The 24,489-nt window shown below is 42.8% G+C and overlaps 1 protein-coding gene across 7 annotated transcripts; it reads left to right on the top strand.

The window, feature by feature from the left end:
• Positions 1 to 430: 430 nt before the first annotated feature.
• Positions 431 to 23,537, top strand: nfyc (nuclear transcription factor Y, gamma). 7 transcript variants are annotated; one of them, XM_073462869.1, is made up of 11 exons: positions 431 to 531; positions 12,066 to 12,175; positions 12,347 to 12,415; positions 13,828 to 13,941; positions 16,053 to 16,148; positions 17,459 to 17,635; positions 20,583 to 20,651; positions 21,057 to 21,209; positions 21,472 to 21,576; positions 21,730 to 21,789; positions 22,293 to 23,537. In XM_073462869.1, the coding sequence occupies exons 2-11, from the start codon at positions 12,077 to 12,079 to the stop codon at positions 22,410 to 22,412; spliced, it is 1,062 nt and encodes a 353-aa protein (XP_073318970.1). In that variant the 5' UTR covers positions 431 to 531; positions 12,066 to 12,076; the 3' UTR covers positions 22,413 to 23,537. The 7 variants fall into 7 exon arrangements, with proteins under 7 accessions (XP_073318970.1, XP_073318966.1, XP_073318972.1 ...); XM_073462865.1 differs by having other exon boundaries at positions 12,344 to 12,415; XM_073462867.1 differs by lacking the exon at positions 431 to 531 and adding an exon at positions 3,620 to 3,710 and having other exon boundaries at positions 12,344 to 12,415.
• The last annotated feature ends 952 nt before the right edge of the window (positions 23,538 to 24,489 follow it).

Genomic DNA, 24,489 nt, shown 5'->3' with positions numbered 1-24,489 from the left:
TAACTTCAACTTAACTGAACAGATCCTAATTGATTATAGAGTCTCCTGCATTTGTAAATAATGGGGTCTAATGTAGAAGTCAAAGGAAAACATTTCAATATTTTGGCTCTAAATCTGTCACGTCAGTTTAACCTGTTGTTGCTAATTAGCAGCAGTGGCATTCATTTTTTATATCAGTGTTATGCAGTGCAATTGTACATGAGTGTGTATGTTGCTCAACTGGCTCACGTTCACTGCCACATTAAAATGTGAGTCACTGTAGTTTCTACCAGTTCACTAATGTTTCACTATAATAATACTGGGGGATTAATACATTTACCACACATTATTCTCCATATCTCATTTTAATTTAGTGAATTTAATGACAACCGGTGGAGAGACGCCGGTGCTCAGGGAACGTAACTGCGACGTCATCGCGTATACGCACTCAACTCTTTCCGGTTCGAGCCGCAGCCATCTTGTTTCCCCTTGCTAGCTAAATAAAATAAATAATACGCTGAGCCGGACTTCTCTTCGAACCCGTAAAACAAAGTGAGTAAGAAATTAAAAATCGTGTGTGTCTAGAGCGTTTACAAGAATGGAGCCCGTGTTGGGTGGAAGTAGGGGCAATTACTTCGCTTCTTTTCATTTGCTGTTCTTGACCAATAGACGATTGTTTTGGAAGATGAACATAGGCGCCATTTCCCTCCCCGCTCTCTGAGGCGCTTATTGGTGGCCCGCTGAAGGGATCACGGGCGGTCAGGAAACTGATGTTTGGTGTCCACCATGTTGGCTCCTATGTAACTGATTGTCAGACGGACTGGCTATTTCTAACCGACCCCGAATGGCGTCGGTTGCAGAACGAGCTTAGCCCTAAAAACCTTGATTGGTGGAATCTAGTCCGAGGTTTGATTGGTCTGAAGGACAGATCCAAACGTTGTCTTTATTGGTTAGATTGCTTCTTCCTAGCTTTGGAAAGCTTTGCAAACTTTCATTTGATGGCAGGACACGTTGTCCAGTGGTAATTAAAATTACACACTCCGCGGATGTCCACCTGTGTTGCACTACAGTCGCCAGTGTGCATCTCCAACAAGCTAACGTTAACTTCACTAACGTTAGCACGAAGTGACAGTGGCCACCGTAACGTTAGCCAGTAGTGCTAACTCTTGTGTTTGTCCTCAGTGTGTGGCAGCCGACATGCCACAGTTCGCACTACATTGCGTTTTAATACTAAGTTTATTTAGGGCAACCATAGGTTTACTGATAATTAAAATCTTCCGTCTGCGTGACTGGGATGGGGCATTGGTTTCTGTCTCCTGCTAGCCGCTTTGTTCGTCCTAACTGGCTTATAATGCATACTGTAGCGACCTAGTTAAAGTGAAACATCGCATTAAAGGCTAACGCCTTAAAGCACAAAGTTGCCCTTACACCCAGTGTAGGTTAAATGCATTGTAACATCGATATGCAATTATGAAGTGTGTCTTTGTTTTCGGAATCAAGTCAGTGTAAGCAACACTGCTGTTCTTAATTAAACTTAATGTATATACCATATGGTGCTTAAATAATTTAATAGTTTTAGCCACAATATAAGAACAGAATAAAATCACCTAACTTGACGCTGCACTTTTTGGATTAGTTAGATTTTGTCATCAATAATTGGGAAATACTTATCATATATTATATATCCATATAACCACAAGTGAATATAAGAATTTCCAAGGTGCCTCAGCATGTCCTATTCATTGTTAGCATTGGAGACAAATACTGTGTACAGCTTGCAGCCTTTCCTACAGCTGAGTTTGCTTTATTAATCTATCAGAGGTGTAATAATGTTCTGTTCTCATTTCACTGTTCTCTGTGCGTGTTTAATCTAGCTGCTACATTATATTTAAAATGACTGAATGAGGGTCAGTCATACCTTAGGGAGCTTAATCTGCGTAACCAGTGTGCAAATCAGCCAGCTAACCCCTAAGTCATGCAGGTGTGCATGTGTTTTTGCATGTTTGTGGGTGAATGCATGGCTTGGCCTGGCTTTCCCTGCGGGTGCTGTTTGTTTATGAAACCCATAGTCTGGCTGGTGTATGTTTATCTCTAAACAGCATCACTGAGAGCAAACATGTCCCTGCTATGGGCGGCACAGGTCATGGGAAGGTCTCATTTGTACGGTGACCTTGCCAGGTGTCATTACTGAGGCATTTTGGGTAGCCAGAATACATCTACACTGAGCACGGCTCTGGCATGGCAGCCACGCTGGAGAGATTAATCTTTGTGCAGCTCCACTCTAATCATTAACAGGATGGCTGTAGTACCTGCTCTTGTCCCCATGCTCCTCACAAAAATAGAAAAGGGAACATTTAGCTTTGTTTCTCTTGAGTCTCTATCTTGTTCGCTCGCCCTCTCTCCACTTGTTCCACCCCTCCCATCCTGTAACAACTCTCCTCTCTGTCCTTCTCCATCCTTCCGGTTCCCCTCCCCCTCTAGATTTTTCATTGATGGGGCAGGTTTTCTCTCTTTCTCTCTCACTTAAGCTTGTTGTGTTCCTCACTACAGTCGGGATTTGCAGTAATATGCAGAATAAAGCTTCACGTCATACCACCATCCTTTGCACAAGTGATTGCTTAAAGGCTTCTCTGGCCAGAATGTCATTACAATAACACCTTCAGTTTCTGTCACTTCTAGACACTTTATTATCTTATTTTTCTGTCCTATTAAGTTTGCAAATAGGATGTGGAATTATTGATGTAGTTGGTGTTGTGTAAGTTATGCACATGAGTGGCAGTGACCTGCTTTGGTGCTAAAGTAAAGGTTACTGTGTAGAAAGTATGCACATTGAACCAGTGGTAAGTTAACAAGAAGGGCATTGTATGACATTGCTGACGCGTTTTTTTTGATGACGTTTTAATGGTGGAAGCTGCTGTGAGCATACTTTTTTGGGGTCAAGACAACAATGTCTTTGTTTACACACTTTCTCCCATATCTCTCAAGTCTTGTTTATCCACAAATAGCAGGAGAATCAAATGCACTCTTTCCTTACCCCCCTCTGTGGCTTCTTACCAGTCAGCTGATTTTTCCTCACCTTGTTCTGAGGCTCTGCAACGATCTGTTGTGCAGTAATTCGTTTGTGTGTAAATTTGATCGACACCATAATTTGGGGTTCATTGGATTGATGTTGTGGTTAGGGTAAGTTGCATAACTAAATGTTCCCATGAGTCATAAGAATTTGTTGAATTAAGTTGAACTAATTCATATTCCAAGTGAATAATGGGTGATCATGCATGCAGACTGTTTTTTTCCTCTGCTAGCATAATATTAACAGTACAATGAATCTCATTATAACAAGTAGGCTGGTTAGAGGCTGGATGTTTGTGGTGTGACTGTGAGCAATGAGAAAGCAAGGACAAAATGTGTGTGTGTATGTGGATGTGCATGTATACCTGTGCACACGTATGAGACAGCGAGTCTGCCTAGTATGCTTTTGTACTTTAAATCATGTGGATGCAACATGCGGCATCCATTCTGGCACTTGCCTCAGCCAGTGAGGGCCAGCGTGGCTGCCTGCATCACTGTGCTGTCAGCCTGTAGCGGCAGAGAGGAGGCGGGGCAGAGGGAGACATTTAGTTTGACATTGTAAATAAGCAGAGAGCAGTTGTCAGAGAGCAGCCCGTGGAACCATTCTCATCCGTCCAGCAGCAGGAGAGGCAGGGGACCGCCTGAGGACAAACAATGCCGAGGCAAGCAACCAATAGCACGCCCTCGCACACTCCCTGAAGAGCTTTCCACAACTTTATTTGCTCTTTTTCACCTATTCTCCTCTCTACTCTCTCTTCCTCTTTTCTTTTCCCTGACCCCTATCCTGCAGCTCAAGGTAACTTAGAGCAGGAAGTTGGCTGTCGGTAAAAGGGGGTTGGGCGGAGGAAAGGGGAGGAGCGGGGGATGTGTCAGAGCTGATTGGTGTGTGCACCATCCAGTTGCATAGCGGGACCTTGTCTTCTCATTGGCTGCAAGTGTCAGAGTGAGGTGGGAGTCGGGTGTGAGGCGGGGTTTGAGTATCATGTAGCATGCTAGATTGATTACTCTTGAATGTTAAAGGGGAAGGAGGCTAGAGATTTTTGTCTGTGAGTCGGGAGTGCCGCTGTACTGTTTGCCTGCTGTTGCCTGCTGCTGCTGCTGCTGGCTTTCTGTTCCCTCTCGCCCGGGCCAGGGGTCAGCTCAAAGACAAACGCATGGGGTCACTGGCGAGAGAGGGGGGAGAGGGGTGAGAGAGTGAAAAAAGACAGAGAAAGGGAGAAGGTCAGTGAGTTGAGGGGACTTGGTCAGAAGAGAAACAGGAAAGACGGGGCAGTATGTTTAGGCAGGAGGAGGACGTTGGGGGGCTGCTGAAGGAGACGGGGCAATGTGTAAAGGGAGAGTGGATACAGAGAAGGGGGAGGGGTAGAGGAAGGGGGGCTTGCTCTTCTCTGTGTGTCCAGGCTGAGAGCCTTTTTAAAGCCGTCCAGTGGAGCCAGAGTGCCTTTTGTCTGTTGATACGATCAGGGGGACTGGAGGAAGTGAAGGAGCTTGAGAGAGTTTTTCTGTCAACCTCTGTGTCTCTTCTTCCTGCCGCCGTCGCTGCTCTCAAGGAGACTTGGACAGGGCTATCTGTTTCCCTCTATTCTGCTCTGCTCCAACAGGGCAGACCGTTCACCATGAAGGGCACAGGGGTAAGTCCGACCGCTGGAAACACACACACAGAAAGAAGAGAAGACCTGTCAAGTTTGTTAGGCTTTGAGTTTAGGAATAAATTGTTCATCTCTGTTCACTTTCTGATGTCTCTCCATCACGTTCTGCAGTGATGTGACGGTGTCTGTCCTTTACAGCCGTCCTCAGTCCCCCCTCCCTCTCCTGTCCTGTAGTACTCTCCTTGGAGGATTGGAGTGTGTGTGTGTGTGTGTGTGTGTGTGTGTGTGTGTGTGTGTGCGCGTGCGCACGCGCGTCTGCCTCATCCATTTCCTTCAGTTATCACTTCAGTACACGTTGACACTTTTATACAGAATGGACGGTGGTTTTATAAAAATCTGTGATTGTTCTTCATGCTTTTTTGCAAAGTAACACTGCAGAGTGAAGTCTGTCTGTCTTTGGCTGTCACTTGTTGTGTTTTGACTTTGAACCGCCATGCACACAGACTTCAACACTTGCATGGCTGCCAGACTCTGTGCTCAGATGCACTTCACTGTCTTGGCGGTGTTGATATCCTGGGGGGCCTGTGGCCGCAGTGGCTCCCGGAGCTGGCCTGGACCCCCGCTTTTCCCCCGGACGTCCTTGTTTACACACTTGCGCCAGACAGTGACGCAGAGCTGAGAGGCAAAGATGGCATCCGTGTTGAAAGGAGATTTGCTGCAAACGGAGGACTCCGAGAGAATATCTCTCAGTGTTGTTGTCACTGTTGGTGTCAGGGGTCCCCAGGGGCGGAGGTGCAGCTGGTTGCAGTGACCTCAGGACCCCCCCAGGCCCCCGCCCCGACAGTGCCAGACACCCAGATGGGACAGACTGTCAGCCTGTCAGCTTCAGGGGCAGAGGAGGCTAATAGTTTGATCTGATCTCTTCTGATGGAATCTTTGGAGGGCGCCTCTTCTCTCCCTCGCCTCTGACTCCTTTTCTCTCCCCCTCCCTTGCTCCCTAATTGAAAGTTTCCATTGGTGCCTTTGACAAAACCAAGTCCCGTTGGGGAAAGAGGGAGAGAGAGAGTGCGGGAGATTGAGAGAGGGAGACTAAAAATAACTCTTAAGTTGAAGCCCTTGCTGCCAAATCCCAGGGTTGGCTGCTGTCTGCATGCGATTTGAATATCATTTGTGCCCCGGACTATACCGTGGCCACACCGGGGGGAGAAAAAAGTCAACGAAAGGCGCTAAACACTTTGACGTAGCTTTCCGCTTATCACTAAGGTGACCACTACCGCCGAATGTTCACTCTTTTGCCCTTGCCCCCCCTCCCTGTGTTTTTACATGTGTAAACTGTCACTAAAGCCAGTGTGGGCGGCCAGGGGTGTCAGCTATGTTCCTGCATATAATATGCAGGTAGCTTTAGCCCTGCCTACACTGACGCCAGAGACTGGGCCTAGCATTGGATGAAGGTCACAGGAATGTGAGATTGGCTCCTGCAGTCTCTCTGTCAGCAACGAGAAGGAAACATGTAGAGGGAGATGAGAGGACACAGCAGAAGCGAAACTCAAAGGGGGATACGAAACATCGCTAATATGTACAGTATCAGATGTTTTTATTAAGCTTCTTAGAAAGTACACAGCTTGAACCACTGGGGTCACTTAAGTGCTGCAGTGAAAGTTGAAAAACCTGTCCTTTTCTATCCTCCCCCTCTCCCTCCCCTTCTCTCTTTCATCTCTCTCTCTCTCTCCCTCCTCCCTCTCTGGTTTCTCTCTCTCTCCTCTGTTGAATGACCTTGGGAGATCAGTGACTAGCACTTCCTGGAGTTGGCTTGAAGCAGAACCAAGGGCAAAGTTTGCAGGGCCGTTTGATTGGTCGGTTCGGTCCAGCCGTGCCAAAGTGATGTTGCATCGCAGGTCACAGTCAGTCATTATCACCCTGTTCTTTCTTTTTTTTTTATCACAAAACATTTGCACCAACATCTGTGAAATTGTTTTGCATGTCCCAGTAGTTAATCTGTAATTCCTGGCTGGGAACTTCTTGTTTTTTTTGTTTTGCCTGAGTAGATCATTAACCCTGCATGCTGTAACTATGCCAGTTTGTTTCTGTGTGGTATTTGTGAGTGGGTTCATCGAGGTGAGCGCTTTAATAGTTTACAATTTGTAAATACGCACCTGATTTATGGTGATAATTCGAAACCAATCAGTATGACATTTGTTACCTAGTATACTAGTATTTATTCAATCTATACAGTTATAGTAAATAAGAATAAAACTGACATACTGAATGTTAAACATCTCCAGTTTCTCGGTGGTCCAATGATATATCCCTGGTTTATGTTAATGCGTGTTCTGCAAACAGAGTTGCATTTGTTTTTCTGCTTAGGAGGCCAGTTAAAACCCAGCAGACTTTAACCTTTAGCGACCTTCCTGCCGAACTGCCCACTCTGCATCACTGACAGTTTCACACAGCAGCATGTGGAAAAATGACCTCTTGCTAAAGACATATCAGTGTAGCAACACTCACCACATAGCTGGTACCATATCATATACAAGAGAAAAAATATGTGTTTCGGTTGATTTCATCATATATAGTGAAACAAAGTGGCAACCACTGCATGTGGGTACATACTGGCTCTTTGTACAGCCTAATGCTCTGACTGTTAGTAACCATGAAGAGTAACTATGTGGACAGTTACTTTAAGGTCACAGTATGGGAGAAATAAATCATCTGTTTCTGTCGTTGCAGTCATTGAATTTAAAGAGAGCTGTAAAAAACACCATTTAAACTATCTAGGATTACCTGAAATATGCTTATATAAAAAAGAAATGTAGTGATCTGGATTTTGATTGTACTAATTTACAATTTATATTTAATTTTTGTATTGTTTAAGGCCTTCTCACACTCTTTTGTGAATAAATAAATAAATCAAATCAACCAGATGTATCAAGTAAAAGGCTGCACTGATTATATCATTGAGCTGTGTAGGACCGCAAAGTTATGAGATCATCACGATGTAATGTAGCAAAAAATATACATTACAATGACCCTTAGTGGAATGGAAACAGAAGGGTTTTTTTGGTTGAGCAAACACTTAATTATGATTCAGCAAAATATTATGTGTTACCCTGATATAATTTGAAATGTTATTTTTTTTTAAAAACACTGATAGGTTACAATTCAATGCTGTATATAAGCAAATTTACACGATGTGATAATCATCAACCTTAATACCACGGTATACCTTGAAAATGGTATGATGCTGCAATCCTCAAGCTTTGAGATTAAGTTCCTCTGTGACCGAGGTTCAAAGATACAAACTCATTGCAGATCATGGTACCTGCAACACATTTTTTGCCTTAATTTAATATATGCGTCTTTATTTCCGTGTTGGTTAGGTCCTCTCAATTCACATCTGTTCCTATGTAAAGTGTCAACTCTGCTTCAGGGAAACATCTGTGGTGAGATGAGTTCTTCTTCAGCAAAACAACAATGTGATAGTGAAACACCTCAGGGAAAAGTTCACTCCTCTGCCACAAATAGGTCCTCCGGTTGTCCTAAACTGCCTCATTACCTGTCAACTGCACTCAGCAAAATTAAGCTCAATTTGCACTGATCATCAGGTCATTAAGAGGGCATTTAACTGCAGAACATTTCACTTTAACCAAAGACCAATTCATTAATTGTACTCTCTTTTGTAGCAATTTCTTTCTGCAGAAAGTGACACGGGAACCATTGCCTCTTTGCCCTTTCCTTGCCCTTTTACCAATCTTAAAGTACAAATGAATATGGCTAAGTGATACTATCTTGTTGTTTTTTCCGGTCTTCTGCCTGTGCTGCTATCAGGTTTATTTCGAGAGGAATTGAAGGCTCATGTAAAGTGGTGTGATGTCAGAGTTGGAGCGAGTCGCTGATGCTGCTGTGAGTGGCCACTTGATGTGACGTGCCAGTGAGCGAGCGAGGGAGGGAGGGAGAACGAGGGAGGGAGAACAAGAGAGGATATGTGCAGTACGGGGATGGCAGAACAAAATTAGCGCTGATTCAGCTGCTGCAAGCGGAGCAGCATTGACTTTCTCGGAGAAGTTGGAAGAGGGGTGATCAGGTGAAAGTAAGTAAGACAGAGCAAGAGAGAAGCACACACACCCACGAGTGACAGAGAGAGATGGGAAGTACTGGAGAGGAGACAGGAAGAGAGATGTAGAGCCACTCAAAGGAGGAAGAGCAAGTTGCTGTGTTGGACAGTGTCGACAAAGCACAGACATCACATTTGTCCTCAAAGACTCACACGCAGCAGAGTTCATAGGAAACCCAACACCGGCATCTCTCTGTCTCGATGACCCGATGAAGGACAACTGAACCGCAGGGAAGAGGAGGAGAGGAGAGATGCATAGCGCAAAAAACACAATGTCCCCATATATAGCAGCTTAGAACAGCACAGATGAGCTTGTCAGGATCATTACAACAGAATGATGCACAGTATTATCTAGAAGCTCACATGAAAGCACAATACATTTACAACATTTGTCGAAACTTTATTTATAGGAACTTACAATGCTAGGCTTGAACTGGACTAACGAGCTTTGACAAATTCTTAGTACAGATTTCCATTTAAGTAGCACTTCAACGCTTCCTATAGATTAGCTATACAGAAGCAAATAGGACTTATCACTGCAGATAAAATAAGCCATCTTGACACTGGCTTTCTGTAGTTGTCTGCATCAACCTCCAGACCTTTTACAACGTTTATAACGCTGACATTTATTAGCTTTCGGGGAGTTTCAAAATTGATTTTCTCTGTGCAGCGGATAGCCCCACTCAGAGTGTTTGTTTGACTAGTCTAGGCTGAGACCATAGAAGGTGTTGCAGAAGTCAGCAGAAGACATCCGAGGGCTCCCACGCAAACTTTCCATTGATGCAAAGCCTTGGGAAATATGGTAATATTGGTGTACTGAAGGTAGAACATGTTAGCTAGCCGGAGGAGCAATGCTCAAGGGCGTGTTGATACTTAGCCCTTCTCTTGTCTCTCACACATACGTTGTTCTGTTTCTTTTTTCCCCTCTCACGCTTCAGCCTGCCTCTCGCCACACTTGCCTTCTCATTTCTTCTCACATATATTGACTTCCCCTCCGCCCCCCCTCCTCCTACTGCTGTGGTTAGTGCGTGGCAGTATGTTTAGATTGAAGGTCACAGGGTCAGAGAGGGGGTTGGGGTGTATGTGTGATTTAATAACAAGCTCCCCCTCTGCGAGTGTTTTAAAAGAAAAAGCAGGAGTTATAAGAAGGGGCATGTGAATAAGGAGGGGTGGCCTGCGTGTTTTCTTATCTTTTTTATTTATCAATTGAATCATTTTCTATTTTAACTCCTCCTCTGTTTCCTCTGGGCAACTGCGTTGTTACCATGGTAATTAGCCTGATGGTTGTCTGTAGTGCTGTCAAGTGAATTGCCTAATTATTACTCCTTATCAGGCTACCAGTAGGAGAGAACCACACAAGCTGGCAGACAGCACACACACAGAGATACACAAGGTTGTCTTGTTCAAAATGATCACAAGATCAAGTGCTGATACGGGTGTTGAAACGCTGTTTAGCTGGAAAAACAAAAAGCTCTCATTGCTCTTATTTTTTCACCCTATTTGCATGGTCATGGTTTTGCACAGAAGCAGTGACGAAAAACGCCAGATGTTGGTTCACCCGATGGGCAGAGGTGGAAAAACTACAATTCCCATCAGTCCTTTCTGCCCCGTGGAATGCTGGGATTGTTCTGGTGACTGCAGGATCTCAATCAACCTTGAAATGCAACTGGACACTGGAGCGTCAGACAGAGAAGGGGAGACATTGTCAAGGTCAATCACTAGCCTGGCATGCCGTAGCTACAAGCGGCCTGATTGATTTATATAAAGCCAACCCCCCCTGCTGCCATTCTGTCTCATTGATTTAGGGTACTCTCTGTCCAAAACCCTATGACAGAACAGGACGCAGCAGTGCTTCTTCTATATTATTCAGTAACTTCCACAACTGCCAGAGATGCAGTCTTTCCTGTCAAAAATCAATCGGGTTAAAGGCCTGCTTTCTGAATTACTGATTTATCTGTGTAAAATATTTACAACCGCACTTAAGTGGTACGGCTAAAGGAGCTGATGTGGTCCCAAAGTCAAAACAATCCCCTACAACGCTGACACTAGATGGAGGGCTAGACTTGGAGGCTGTCTTTTGTTTTGTGTTTGCCTGTCAGCTGGACCAGAGCTGCAGCCATTCACGCTTGTTGGCCCAGAGTGAGAAAAGAAAGAGGAGATAAAGAGGAGACCCCCCCTTCTCCTAACACTCTTTTTCTTTGTTCTGTCATGTCTCTCTCCGCGTCTCCGTCTTTCTGTCTTGTTTGACCCACATAGCCAGTTTGCACAGCAGTCTGACTGCGGCCCCGTCGGTCTCTTACCTCCCCCTGTTAAAGCCTTTGGCACTTTGTCTTAGCGCTGGATTAATGCTGAACTGGACATGGCACTACGAGCCCTCCCTCAACAACACACACACACACACACACACACACACACACACACACACACACACACACACACACACACACACACACACACACACACACACACACACACACACAAAAACACAACCCGTCTCTCTTGAGTAGCTCCACACACTCATCTCTTGTTCTCCCCCCCCTCCTCCATGTTTCTTTTTCTTCTCCCTTCTGCCAGATCTTTTCAGCGAGGTAGAGAGTAAAGGGAGAGAGTGAAAGAGTGCGATCCAGACACTCCGAGCTCTGCATGCTCAGACAGGCAGGCCAATATTCCCCCAGCAGATTCCTGGCATGCCATAGTAACCTGCTGGATCCTCTTTCAAACCGTCAGACCCCTTGTAGAAGCACTGGCTTTTACGTCTACATGCATGCATGCGTGTGTGTGTTACAGTTGACTTCCTTCATTGTACAACTTTCTGTGTGCATTCGAAGTGTGCGTCCACAAAAAATTTGATTACTGTTGTTAAGAAATTGTTTCTCTATGACACAAACACACATGCATATCTCAGATCTGTAACTTTAGTGTTGTCCTCACTGTATTGGGTCACTGGCAGCAACTGACTTCCACATGACACACTTGTGTTTGCAAACGAGCTGCTGCTATGTGCTGAAGGTGATAGAGCCATTCATAATCAGGGAGTTTGTAGCCAGTCTGGTGGTGGACATGCCAATATCCCACAAGAACAAGAATAGAAGTCTGCTGGGGCTCTATTTTAGATTTCACTGTATTATAATTATAGGCTGCGATGGAATATGTGGTTCTGACACACGTGAAGCGCTCTGGGCAGCACAGGCCTGGGTCAGACTGACACTGTATTCTCTGACCTGTCTGAATCATCACATCACATCTTTGTATTTGTGTTTTCTAAAAGCTAACCTTGTGCTTCCACCTCTCTCCTCCCCTGTCATTCCTCGGTGCAGCAGAGTAGAGGATGTCCGCCGATGCGTTTGGAGCTGGGGGCAGCGATGCCCAGCAAACCCTGCAGTCCTTCTGGCCTCGAGTCATGGAGGAGATCAGGAACCTGACTGTGGTACGCTATGGCCATTGAAACAGACACACACATTTGTCACACACTATTTAACTCTTAAGATTCATTGGTTTCATGTGGTTTCAAACACACACACAAGCAAATACTTAAGGACAACTTTATCGTGTTCTATTGTTTGTCCCTAACACAACGGCTATCCATTATTTCCAGAAGGATTTTCGTGTGCAGGAGTTACCTCTGGCTCGAATCAAGAAAATCATGAAGCTGGATGAGGATGTCAAGGTAAGAGAACAGCCTAAATAATTGTTAATTTTGATAAAAAATATTATTATTATTAGGGGCAAGTATGTGAAAGGAACCACAGAGCTCGAATACAATTCCTGCTACAAAACTGAGAAATTCAATTTACTACAAATCTGACTGAAGCCAGTATTTCTGAGTTTGGTGTTGTTCCTGGAACATCATAATTCATGTTGCTCCAGGACCATTATTTCAACTTACGAAACGGCTTAGTCCACATCTGAAGCAAGCCGTTGTGGCTGAGTGGGTTGACTATTATGACTCAGGAAATCAGGGTTCATATCTCGTTCGGAACATATCATGATACAGTGCATGTATTATTTTTATGCTAATTTACTTCTGATTTTCCATTTCTGTTTAGAATTCTGTCTCTGTTTGGTTAAGTTTAAGAAACAATACTATTTGGCGTTTCTTTTTCCCTTCTTCTCTTATTGCAACAGATTATCAGCCTCAACTGTTCATAGTCTCTAAAGAGAAAGCCTTGGAACATGTGTGTGTGGCTTGAATGTGTCGTGTCAAGAGCAGCACTATCCCCTTAGTTAAGCAGCAGCTTAAAGTGGTAAAGAGATCAGGAGATCCCTAACATATCTGAAGACAAGACCCTTCTGTCAGCCCTGACACAGCAGCTTTCACTGCATGTGTACATGTGAGCGCTGTGGTTTCATTACAGTCAATGTTGTACATTTCAGCTTTACATTTAAAAGTGGAGTGCCATTAAGAGGTGTTGTTGAGAACAAACAAAGGTTTGAAGGTAACCAACAATTATACTGAAAAGAATAATAACGTTCAAGTATTTTAGTGAATAATGATGACATTCTCCTACTAAGCAATATAGCTCTGTTTGAGTAGTGTTTTGGGCACATTATTATTATTAACAGGTTTGTACAAGAAAAGATGTCCTTCAAAATGCTAGATTTTCAACATAATCGTGTGTGTCATCTACACAATAACTCACTTTTAATATTTGAAAGAAACGATCCCACCCTCTTATTTGTTAGTCTATTGGCGCCAGAATTTGCAGGCATCTAGTACATACATACAAACATACAATCAACCAAAGTTAACATGAACAGCTGCAAGAAATACAAACAATATACACAACATACATTGTTTGCTATGGGTTCAAGAAATACTTTAAACCTTATTTGTCAGTTTAGATGTGATAATTAAGGCATCGAGAGTCTGGAAATTGTTGGTTTACGTTCCATTAAAGTCCTTGAAATGTGTTTGAATTTTACTCATAAAATGCTGGTCTTTTTAAAGATAAATGCTCATTTTGCAGCACTTTTGAATGTGATGGGGCCATTTGTTACTCCTGAGTGACTCACGTTATAGCTGATATGTGATTGATGTTGTTGTCTGTGGGCGTATTTAACTCCATCTCCTCTGCACAGATGATCAGTGCAGAGGCTCCGGTCCTGTTTGCCAAGGCGGCTCAGATCTTCATCACAGAGCTTACCCTCAGAGCGTGGATCCACACTGAGGACAACAAGAGACGCACGCTACAGGTCAGACACACTCGAAGAGATGTGTGAACAGTGTTCCTGTCGTTCTTTTTTCACTCCTTCACACGTTCTCCTCTGATCAGATCACGTTTCTCCTTACTCCCTTTCTGCGCCATTAGTTGGTATTGTCACATCTGTTAATGGTAATAATTACACCTCCTCTTTCTTCCTTCTTTATATTTCTACCATCTTTTTCTTTTTGACTCCTCTCCCACACCCTTGCATCATTGGCCTGTTTGTTGTGCCTGTGTCTGTGTGAATACATAAGCAGAGGCCCCCATACCAGCATCCCCTTGAGGACTATCCCTCTGTTTAGTTCTTTCTCCCTCCATTGACTTTGAAAGCAAAGCTAGGCGGGTGCTGCTGACCCACTTTTCCCTCCGGTGCCATTTTGCCTGCTCTGCTGTCCCAAAGTTGAATAAGATGGACTCTGGAATGATGTGAAGTGGAGAAAGGAAAACAGAGAACATGAATGTACTGATGGGAACGTTCGGGAAAATCAGACAAGAGCTTGTCTCACCTGGACGTCAAGAGAGGGAAAACTGTGGAGCAGAACATGAAAGCCCTTAAGTCCACTTTATCCATTCACATACCTCTGAGAGATTAGCCCATGGATATGTGTGTGTGTATGCCAACGCAGGTAGAAAAAGAGGCTGGAAAAAAGTGTTATCTCACTCATCACAGTCAGTCTTAGAGGGGTGTTGAAGACCTACTTTGGAAGTGTGTTCTCTTTGCTGTTGTCTTGACTTAGTCCTTTTTTTTTTTTTTACCATGAAACTCTCCATTGTTGGAACTCTACACTTTATGCTTTAAATAGAAACTTCATTTACTGTGCAGGTTTTACATGTTAATTACATTTTACACCAAAGATAATGCATTGGGGATGCGTGACGGTTGAACCACACAAATGTGTGATTTTCTTGTGACTAAGTGAGGGAAAACCTCCATTTCCACATGTTCACACATACACGCACACACACGCAGAGGCCTATTGTGAAGAGGGCACGCCAGTTGGGGTCGTCATAGCAACGCTCATCAATAGAACAAGTGTAGATGTGACCTGGTGTTACCAGATATTAATCAAGCTACTATAAATAGCCTGTAGTGCAGGGAGGGCCACGGTGGGGGGTCCTGACAGCCAATATCCTGTGGAAAATTCCACAGAGACAGCACACTGCTGTGGATATAGGAAGCAGCAGAGGCTGTGCTGACGAGGACTGGAGCACGTCATTGCGTCGTGTTCATTTCCACCCAACACACACACAAGCTCTATGAATGTGATGCAAGGGTGATTGTTTATTATGAATCCATTTGTCTTTAGCAACTGTTGGTTTGAAAAAAAGTTTTTAAACTCTCAAATAACATAGTTAGAGCTTTAACTAATGATTGTTTTCACTATTGTTTAATCTGGAAACTAGAGGCGGATATATCATGATATAGCCTAAAAATATCTATATTATTTTAAGACCGATTTATCGCTTTTGCTGATTAATCAGCACCGATAGGCCTTTTTACAAACTATCGGTTCCGATAGTGGCCGTTGGCTGCGACTGTGTATATGACAGATTAATATATTTTTTTACGTATTTATTATTTTGACTTAAATGTTCAGTTCACAGTTATTTGATTTCTAATAAGGTCAAAGATTGCTCTTTTCTGATTGGCCAGTCAATCTGCATTCAGCTTTTTCTTCTCAAAACTATTGCCATTATATCAGCCTTTAAAAGTCCACCATCAGTCGCCCTCTACTGGAAAGAAACAAATCCTCACACATGAGAAGATGAAACAAGCAACTGTTTGGTATCTTTTGCTTGAGAAGTGACTCAAAAGATGAATTGAGTATTAAAATAGTCTGTGATAAATTTTTTGTTGACTTGTCGATTCAGCTTTAAACTTATCATCTCTTCCCTTGAGCTCAGTTTTGAAAGCAAATACCTGCTACAGTGCTACTGGGAACTTGGTTTCAATTCCACAGTAGCCTCTTGTGTGGCTATTCTGGGAAAGTTGACCTTAGGACATGAAGCGTGGTTATATATAGGTCCCTGCATATATTGAATTAGCACAATTAAAGCCTGACCTCATCATTTGACCATGTGTGTCTGTTGTGTTTGCAGAGGAACGACATTGCCATGGCCATAACAAAGTTTGACCAGTTTGACTTCCTGATTGACATTGTGCCCCGCGACGACCTGAAGCCACCTAAACGGCAGGTAGGAAAGCACACACTGCCAGGAAAGCAAATGATTCACAAGGTGTTGTTTGGAAAATAATTTGCTTACAGTTAGCAAATGAAAGGAGCTGATCGTTCGGGGTCTTAATCCCAGGTGCTTTACTATTGTTGGCAACCCGGAGGTGCTGTAAACATCCTTGACTGGAAGCTGGGGTTTGGACAGCGAGGGCTTTCAGTCGGATGTTTGCAGCATCTTATTGCCTCTGACAGCCAACAGTAATCTCAGCGATGACTCTCGCACAACTTCATGTCCTCTACAAGGGACTAATCCAAGAAGGATAAAGTCAAGTGCCCTTTCTTACAGAAAACATCATATCATGTTGGAAGTTTTGCTCAAGCAGGACATTGACTTATAAATGTACCATACCAGATGGAGGAGTGAGCAATTTAAATTTGTTTTCAAGTAGACTGTCTCCAGGCATGTAAACATCCTACACTCTCAGCTGTGTTGTCATGGAGCTGGGAGAGGGGTGTTTACGCTTCTGGTGATGGAGAAACCTCATCAAGATGAAACCTTGCTCATTAGTTATGAAGCAGTATTATACAGGTCACTGTTAACTGATAATTGGATATGTGATCATTGTTAGACCTGTGTTCAAGCCTCCATGCGACAAGCATCTAACCTGCAAATTCTGACGCTGCAGTTATGTGGCTGACCCAGGATGAGGACAGACAGAAAGAACATTTACACACATAGATCAATAGCTGTCACAAAATTAGATTCAGTATACCTACTGTATATTACAGTAGGGTCAAAGATGTTTGATAGTGGGGTTTTTTTGTTATGTAAATTTCACGTTGATCATCATTAGGACAATTATGTGTTACAAGTTTCTTAATATTTTATGTTTAAAGTTCAAATGATGCATTATCTAATAATTATCTGCTAGTTTACATAAATGTCCAGAACAGAATTATGTACTAAAATAAACACCTAAATGCATATATTCAATGCACAAGTCTGAAAGACGACATGTTGTGTCAGCAAAATATCCCCAAATCTCAAAATTGACCAGTGCATGAAAACAACGATGTTCACCTGTGGTTCTCCCGTAAAACACATCACCATGTTCAGCCTACCATGCCTCTAGACCTGCAGTCTATGGTATTGACCAGTATGGTGCTTGTAATGGATCTTATGGCCAGATTACATTACTCTTCTCCAGCCACATCCCATCAGTTATTTATCAGACTTACCCTCCTCTACCGTTACACCTGCAACAATAATTCATGGAGATGTAATGGACTGATAGGCCTTCTTCCATGTGTGTGTGCGTGTGTCATCTTCAGGAGGAGATGCGTCAGTCAGTAGCTCCAGCAGAGCCGGTGCAGTACTACTTCACTCTGGCCCAGCAGCCTGGAGCTGTGCAGGTGCAGGGCACACAGCAGGCCCAGCAGGCCGGCGCACAGACGGCCACGACCATCCAGCCCGGACAGATTATCATCGCACAGCCACAGCAAGGACAGGTACTACTGATGCCTTGTTTTCACAGGGTTTCCCACAGAGTGCAAATGACACACAGCAAGATTCAAAGAAGCAACAACAAAATGAGACCACAACTGTGTGTGAGATCTTTAGGAAATAATAAAGGCCATGTGGAGAAGTGAGTGAATTCCTGACTACAGCTAACAGTCCCCACAGAAACACAAATTACCAGTTGACGAAGTTCACACTGAACTTGCAGTGTGTGTGTGTGTGTGTGTCTGTAATTTCCATCTAATTATCTATTCATTTGAAGAAAACTTTTTGAAAAGAAAATAGAATAAAACAGGAATTATTTCCTTTTAGTTAGAAGACGGTGATAAAGGCTACATTATGCATGGCTGCAACAGAATAGAGGAAGTGGAAGTTGTAAACTGGAAAGAAACAAGTTGTTTGACAATCACCAACAAACCCCAAAGAGGAAGAAGAAGAAGACAGAAAAAACATCTACAAGGGAATGTGGGAATTCATCTGGAGATGGGAATCTTATGGCGTTATCTGGGAAGAGGCTGGTGTTTTACACAACTTCTTCCTCTTGCTTCCCTTTTTTTTCTTATTTTGTAGGAGCAGAAACACCTGATCAGTGCGAGTGAGTTAAATGTTTGCTATGTTAGAAATTACTCAGAAAAGGTGTTTCTATATCCCACTGAGCACATTAACTTTTTTTCAGTAAAAGCAAAATCCCCCTCAAACGAGTGTAAAAGCTTTTTTTGAATTTTGCTGTTTACATCAACCTTTTCTAATGCCCTACTTAAAGTTGTGCACAAAAATACAGTACATTGATGGAAATACAGCCTGTGTAACACTCTGAAAAGATTGCCTTCTCCAAATATTACAGGCAGCACATTCTTGACTCCACCCAGTGCCTTTCATGCTGCGAAAGGCTGATTTACTCGGGGTCATCACACCTGACTTTATTGATACAAGTCTAAGCTCACATTCAGTAGCTAACCACTCTCCCGCCGACAAGAATAACTGAACCTCAGAACACACCCAGCGCACATAACTAGACAAACACCCTCCCTGTGAATCCCTACAAAGGAAACATTTAATCTTATATTCCCTTCTCTGGTAATAATTAATATGGTTTGTAATGGAAAATGAAATGTTTACAGACACACAAGGAAAGTCTCTGTAACCGCGCGCTATCAGTCCCAGTTTTGCAAATCACGGACTCCACAATTTACACACATAACATGTACAGTGTCAGTGTGTGAATAATGATTCTGAATGATTCTACAAGCATTAAGTAAGCAGTTAATGTGTTGCCTTATAAGTGAAGGGCAAAGCAAAACAGGGGAAAAAATTCAAAGGATGATTATCAAAGTGTGTATGTTTTTTTTCTAATGTTTCTCATCCTCGCTCGTCATTTGCATTCCAGTTAAAGAGAAATGAGCTGACAGTAACAAAAACTGAAAATCAATAGCTGGTTCTTAATGGAACCAAGTCATTAGCGCACACATACAAAAACACACACTGCTTATTGCACACACACTCACTCACAGACTTTTGGGGGGAGTGCGATTTCTCTCTTTAGTAAAGTCTTTTCACCAGTCAGTAAGATAACAAACATGCATATTTAGGGGACACCTTTCAGTCGTCTTTCTTTCTAATTGTCTCACTCCTGCTGCTTTTGCTGCCGAGCGCTCTCTCTCCTGCTCAGCCACTGCATGTCATGTAGCTGCACTCTTGGGCTGCCGTGGTACTTCATGCTGCTTCAGCAGACTGCCTTTAGCTGAGCTGTCATACTCATTTAGACCTGGCCTGATTCACTAGCGTTGCTGCTGCTGCTGCAGTCCCTACTGAGAGCAGGGAGGTCACAGTTTGACACTCACCTTACGTGGACTCCATCATAGGTTATTTACAAGGTGGAACATTTAAAGGTGGACCTCGAGGTAGAAAGTGGACATTTTAAAGTTGACTCCCCAAAAATGTACTTGGTTTGTGCTTTTGAGATAAAATAATAACTTGGAAGCATCTCAATCCCTCTGTTGTTACCACATGGCTATGAACCTTTCCCACTTGTCAGTACTTAAGTCACAAGTGTTTGCAAGTGCAAAACAGAGCTGGTCAGTTTGCCACTACCCATCAGGTGCATGCCAGTAGATTTGGTCTATGGAGGGAAGTGTTATCAAGAAATGCTTGAGAATAGGGTTGCCTAAACTTTTTACCTTGGAGGGACAAAACTGAAACTTAATGGTGAACCACGGGCCAGAAGCAGTATTTTTGTATTGTATTATTAAGATTCAAAATCAAATTTGATTCCCTTAAGTTCTCTTAATTTGCTGACTTCCTGCTCAAAGCATCACTCTGTCTGCCATGCTCAGAAAAAATAAAAACCACTAAAATGGCATACTTTTTTTTTTTAACATCTTGCGGGCCAAATCGAACCTTGTCATGGGCTATTTTGGCCAGCCCTGCTTAAGAATCTAGAAGGAAAAAAAGACAAAGAAAAGATGGTGAAATTTAGCATTGGGACAGATGATGGGCAGAGATCTCAATTCAACCCTTTATTTATGCATCTGTGTGTCTGTGTGCAGAGCTTTCAGTGTCACTCGTTGTCGCAGTTGTACCAATTCTGTCATTTTTCTCTCAGGTCACCAACTCTCAAAAGCACTTATGAAACCACAGTTGACATTACTGAAGCTGATGTAAATGCCACTGTGATGTACACACATTCTCCAAAACCTGTCCACGATTATTATTTTGTACCTCTTTCTGACATTGCACCTCAGCTTCTTTATCATTCATAAACATACCATTAAATGTCATTTGCTGCTTATTTGTCACCGCTGCTCTAACACTGAAGCTCTCTTTTCTGCGCAAACATTTCACGCGCTTACATTCACGTGTTAAGTTGTTGCAGTCGCTGCTTTCTCTCACTGTGTGTCTTTCTCTCATTTTCTCATTCTGTTCTGTCGCCGCCATCAGATGCTGCAAGGTGCCACAATGCAGCAGTTACAGCAGGTGCAGGTGCAATCACAGGGCACACCCATCACGGTAAACACACATGCATTTATATGTTCACTAACCACACACTCGTACCCACGGAGGCCAGTGCTTGTTACGAGCTCTGTTCTGTTCAGGTGACTGAGGTCTGTCGGAGTGATCGCAGCATGAGATCAGGTGGCCATTTCTAGATAGTGTGACAGACGGAAGAGAAAGAGAGGACCTGAAACCTGCATCGTCACCTTATGTCCCGACTTCTTTTGTACATGCCTGATGATCTTTTAACAGTCTTTTCAAGTTTAAGGATAAGCTTCTTGGTTAAAATCTTATTCCAGGGAAATTAGTGATTTCCTGGTGCTTTGCTTTGTGTCAATCATAAACTACATGCCTGTAGCAGCTGTGGTACAGCAACTAATACGTTACATCTGTCTCTCTCCTCCTTTTTATCTCCTTTAGAGTGCACCTGTGGCTATGCAGGTGAGTGAGGGCCAGCAGGTACAGATTGTCCAAGCTGCACAAGGTCAAGCTCAGACAGCTCAAGCCCAAGGCCAGACCATGCAGGTCATGCAGCAGATCATAACCAACACGGGAGAGATCCAGCAAATCCCGGTAAGAGACTGTTTCAAGCTGGATAAAAAGTGATGGGAACTAGAGGAGGGATTGCACAAACATGTTTTAGTCAATTATCCATCCTTTGATGGCAATCATAAGTTAAAAGTTAAAAAGTTAACAAAAGTTAACAATTCAACAGAGGCAATTGACTTATTTCCGTTGTTGTTGTCCAGAGGAGGAAAATGGCTGTGACCTCTGTGTTCCAATGACCTTTGCTCTAAACCAAACTCTGTCTCCCCCTTCTGTTGGCTGTGTGTAGGTTCAACTAAACACGGGCCAGCTACAGTACATTCGTCTAGCTCAGCCCGTCTCTGGAGCGCAAGTAGTCCAAGGACAGATTCAGACTCTCGCCAACACCCAGCAGGTATCACCATAGCAACAAAAACAGCTTTATTAAAGCATATGATCTGATAACAAAGTATTTATATTGTTCAGTTGTTAAATTTATTGTACATCCCAGTTGTAAAATGATAAAATGATTGACTCTTTAATCTTATGTAACTTCTTTTGTTTTCAGATCACACAGACAGAGGTGCAGCAAGGACAGCAGCAGTTCAACCAGTTTACTGATGGACAGGTAACAAATGCAGTAAATGTAACTGTGGCATTTTGAATTTGGCATCTGACTTAATGTCATTATTTCTGGCTTGGTAGCATTACTAGCATTTCTCATTTTAACGCCCATAGCTGGCTGTGAACCAGCTGACATGTGGCCTTTGAGGAAAAAAAACAATTAATATAACATGACTAACATGAGGTAAACACATTGGTATTAAAAATGCCTCATTCACTAGGCCAAAGAAAGCAGCAATAACAATAAGTTATAGACAAATATCATCTGATGTAAAACACAAAGTATGTTACAAATCTGATTTAGACTAAAATGTGATTATAGATAAAAAAAAAAAAGAATGACATTTCTAATACAATCAGATAAAGATTTTAATTTTTTCAATTTTTTTTAAGAAACAATCTAAATAACACCTAGTAACAACCCAAGAGTTTATTTTATAATCTTAAACCTTGTAGTTAGATTCCACAGAGACCATCATCCTCTCTGTCTGTTTCTCTGTTTTACAGCAGTTGTATCAGATTCAGCAGGTGACGATGCCAGCAGGACAGGAGCTGACCCAACCAATGTTCATTCAGTCCACCAACCAGACAGCTGACGCACAGGTCACGCAGGTCACCACTGACTGAGCCCAACCGGAAACCTTTTCTCCACACACACAACACGCATACCAGCCCATGTGATGCCGACAGATGCCACCGACTTCGACAACATACATCAAATTCTAAGCACTGCTCATGTAGACGAGTGACCCGTAATGTTATAACACTCATTTTTTGTAATAAATTTATTGCACTGGATGAAAAAACCAAAGGGACACCGATTGACTTCGCAGAATATCATGTTAAGTTGTATCCACGCACCAACACCATGTATGCATCCACTGCCATAGCCCCTGACACCAGTCTCTCCGCAGACCAACTCTATTCTTCCTCTCATTCTTAAAACATGAAAGAAGTGTCCATCTCTGTCTACACCACCTGCTCCTGGCATATCTGTGGTTGAAGTTAGCCGTGGGATTCTTTACCTTTCCTTCTGTGAACACATGAATCATCCCTCTTTATTGTCTTTCATGTAGTTGAAGATGAAATGAAGCCATATACCTCAGATTTCACTTTCTACAGCAAGTCAATCGTAAGGGATCTAAAGAAGAGGTTATAAGGTTCAACAATAATTTCATGTAGTTTCTTTGTTGTGTCGTTTTCCATGTTGACGATGAAGCATGACTTTATGTTGTAAGGGCTTCGATTTGTATAGGATAACTGCATGCGTGTGCGTGTATTTCAAGCACACGCTCCACTGTCATCTTTACTCTTCCATTTTGTTTCTTACCTTCGCTGTTTGTTCACCCCTCTGTCTTTAGAGCGGGGAATCTTTCCCCTGCCTCTATGCAGTCTCACACAACCTTTCTACCCGGGTGGTTTTGGAGTCTTGTGCCCCGTTTTAAGTCTCATGTACAAACACATGACTCCGTCTGGAGCAAAAGAAAAGAAAAACACCCTTTTTTATAGAACTCATTTTTTCAATACAAGTGTTTTTGTTTTTGAGATGATGTTTCACGCCTCATACCTTCCCCCATCATTGTTTTTGTACAGTAATGATTATTATCAATGTTCTTATTATTGTTGTTTTTGCATGTAGTTAAAACTGCCAGCATGACATGCAATAGATAGGTACAATTTTATTTTTGACGTTCCTTTTTTGTAAACAAACTTTGTTTGTGAGAAAAAATAAAAACCATAACTTGTCTAAAAGTCATGTTTTCATGGTGTGTTTCTGAGTTCGTGTCACCAAGTACTAATCTTTGTTTTCACTGTTTTATTTTAGGTAAACTGAAGCACTATACTAGTGCGTGGAGAGTAGACAGGGAGACAGGAGAGACATGCAAGAGCACACCAAGAGATAAGACTTGAAGCAACCCCCCCTACTGTATTTCCAGGTAGACACATCTCATCAACAGAGGAGGAAGACAGTTGATTGTGGATTCTCATGCCCAGTTTTCAAATACTGATGCTCTGGGTTGGTGTCCTACTCAAGCTGCCAAACCCAAACCGTCAGTATTAGATGATCTAGGGATGAGACTATCTTTCTCCTGGAAATTAAATATTGTTGCTTTAAAGGTAAAAAGCTGAACCAATATCATCAGACAAAACACATTTTAAATATTCAGGTTTATTTCAATTGGGGACACAAGTATTGGTTTTCACTGTGCTTTTGTTATTGTGAGGCTTGTTGTTTTCTGAGATGGCCACAGGAGGGCAGCACTGATCTAACAAACTAACTGCCTCTGATATACTGTATTAGAGCACCATTTATTGCCAAATACAGGTTTACATTTTTCCACCAGGTGCATTGTTTAAGGAGCATAGACACAACTGTAATGCACTGGCAAAAAAATGCAATCAATATCTCCCCACGTTTCCCCCGAACCAGACAATATGAATGCCACTAATCTTATTTCTGCTGCCCTCCTCGAGTGCTGGAAAAGCTTCATGCGCTACAAAAGGGCAAGCGGTTAACAATAGAGTCACGAGTTATTTGGCTGGAGACAGCTCAGCTCCTGTGAGATCAGACTGCATTCCTTATCCGACCTAAATCTTAAAAGGAAGAGAGGTAATTACGGTGGAAGAGAAAATTAAGCAGGCAGAGGGAGATGCAGGGTGCTCATAATGTCCCACTTTACACCAAGTTAAAGGTCTCACATTC

This window comes from Pagrus major, chromosome 3, assembly GCF_040436345.1.
Source record: "Pagrus major chromosome 3, Pma_NU_1.0".
NCBI lineage: Eukaryota > Metazoa > Chordata > Actinopteri > Spariformes > Sparidae > Pagrus > Pagrus major.
This window is presented reverse-complemented; position numbering and strand designations above follow the sequence as displayed.

Bases quoted from the DNA above. Each gene is read 5' to 3' on its own strand.
- nfyc (XM_073462865.1), top strand. From the start codon at position 12,077: ATGTCCGCCGATGCGTTTGGAGCTGGGGGCAGCGATGCCCAGCAAACC. The intron at 13,942-16,052 runs GTCAGACACACT...TTGTGTTTGCAG, and splicing joins ACAAGAGACGCACGCTACAG to AGGAACGACATTGCCATGGC. The intron at 21,210-21,471 runs GTAAGAGACTGT...GGCTGTGTGTAG, and splicing joins GAGAGATCCAGCAAATCCCG to GTTCAACTAAACACGGGCCA.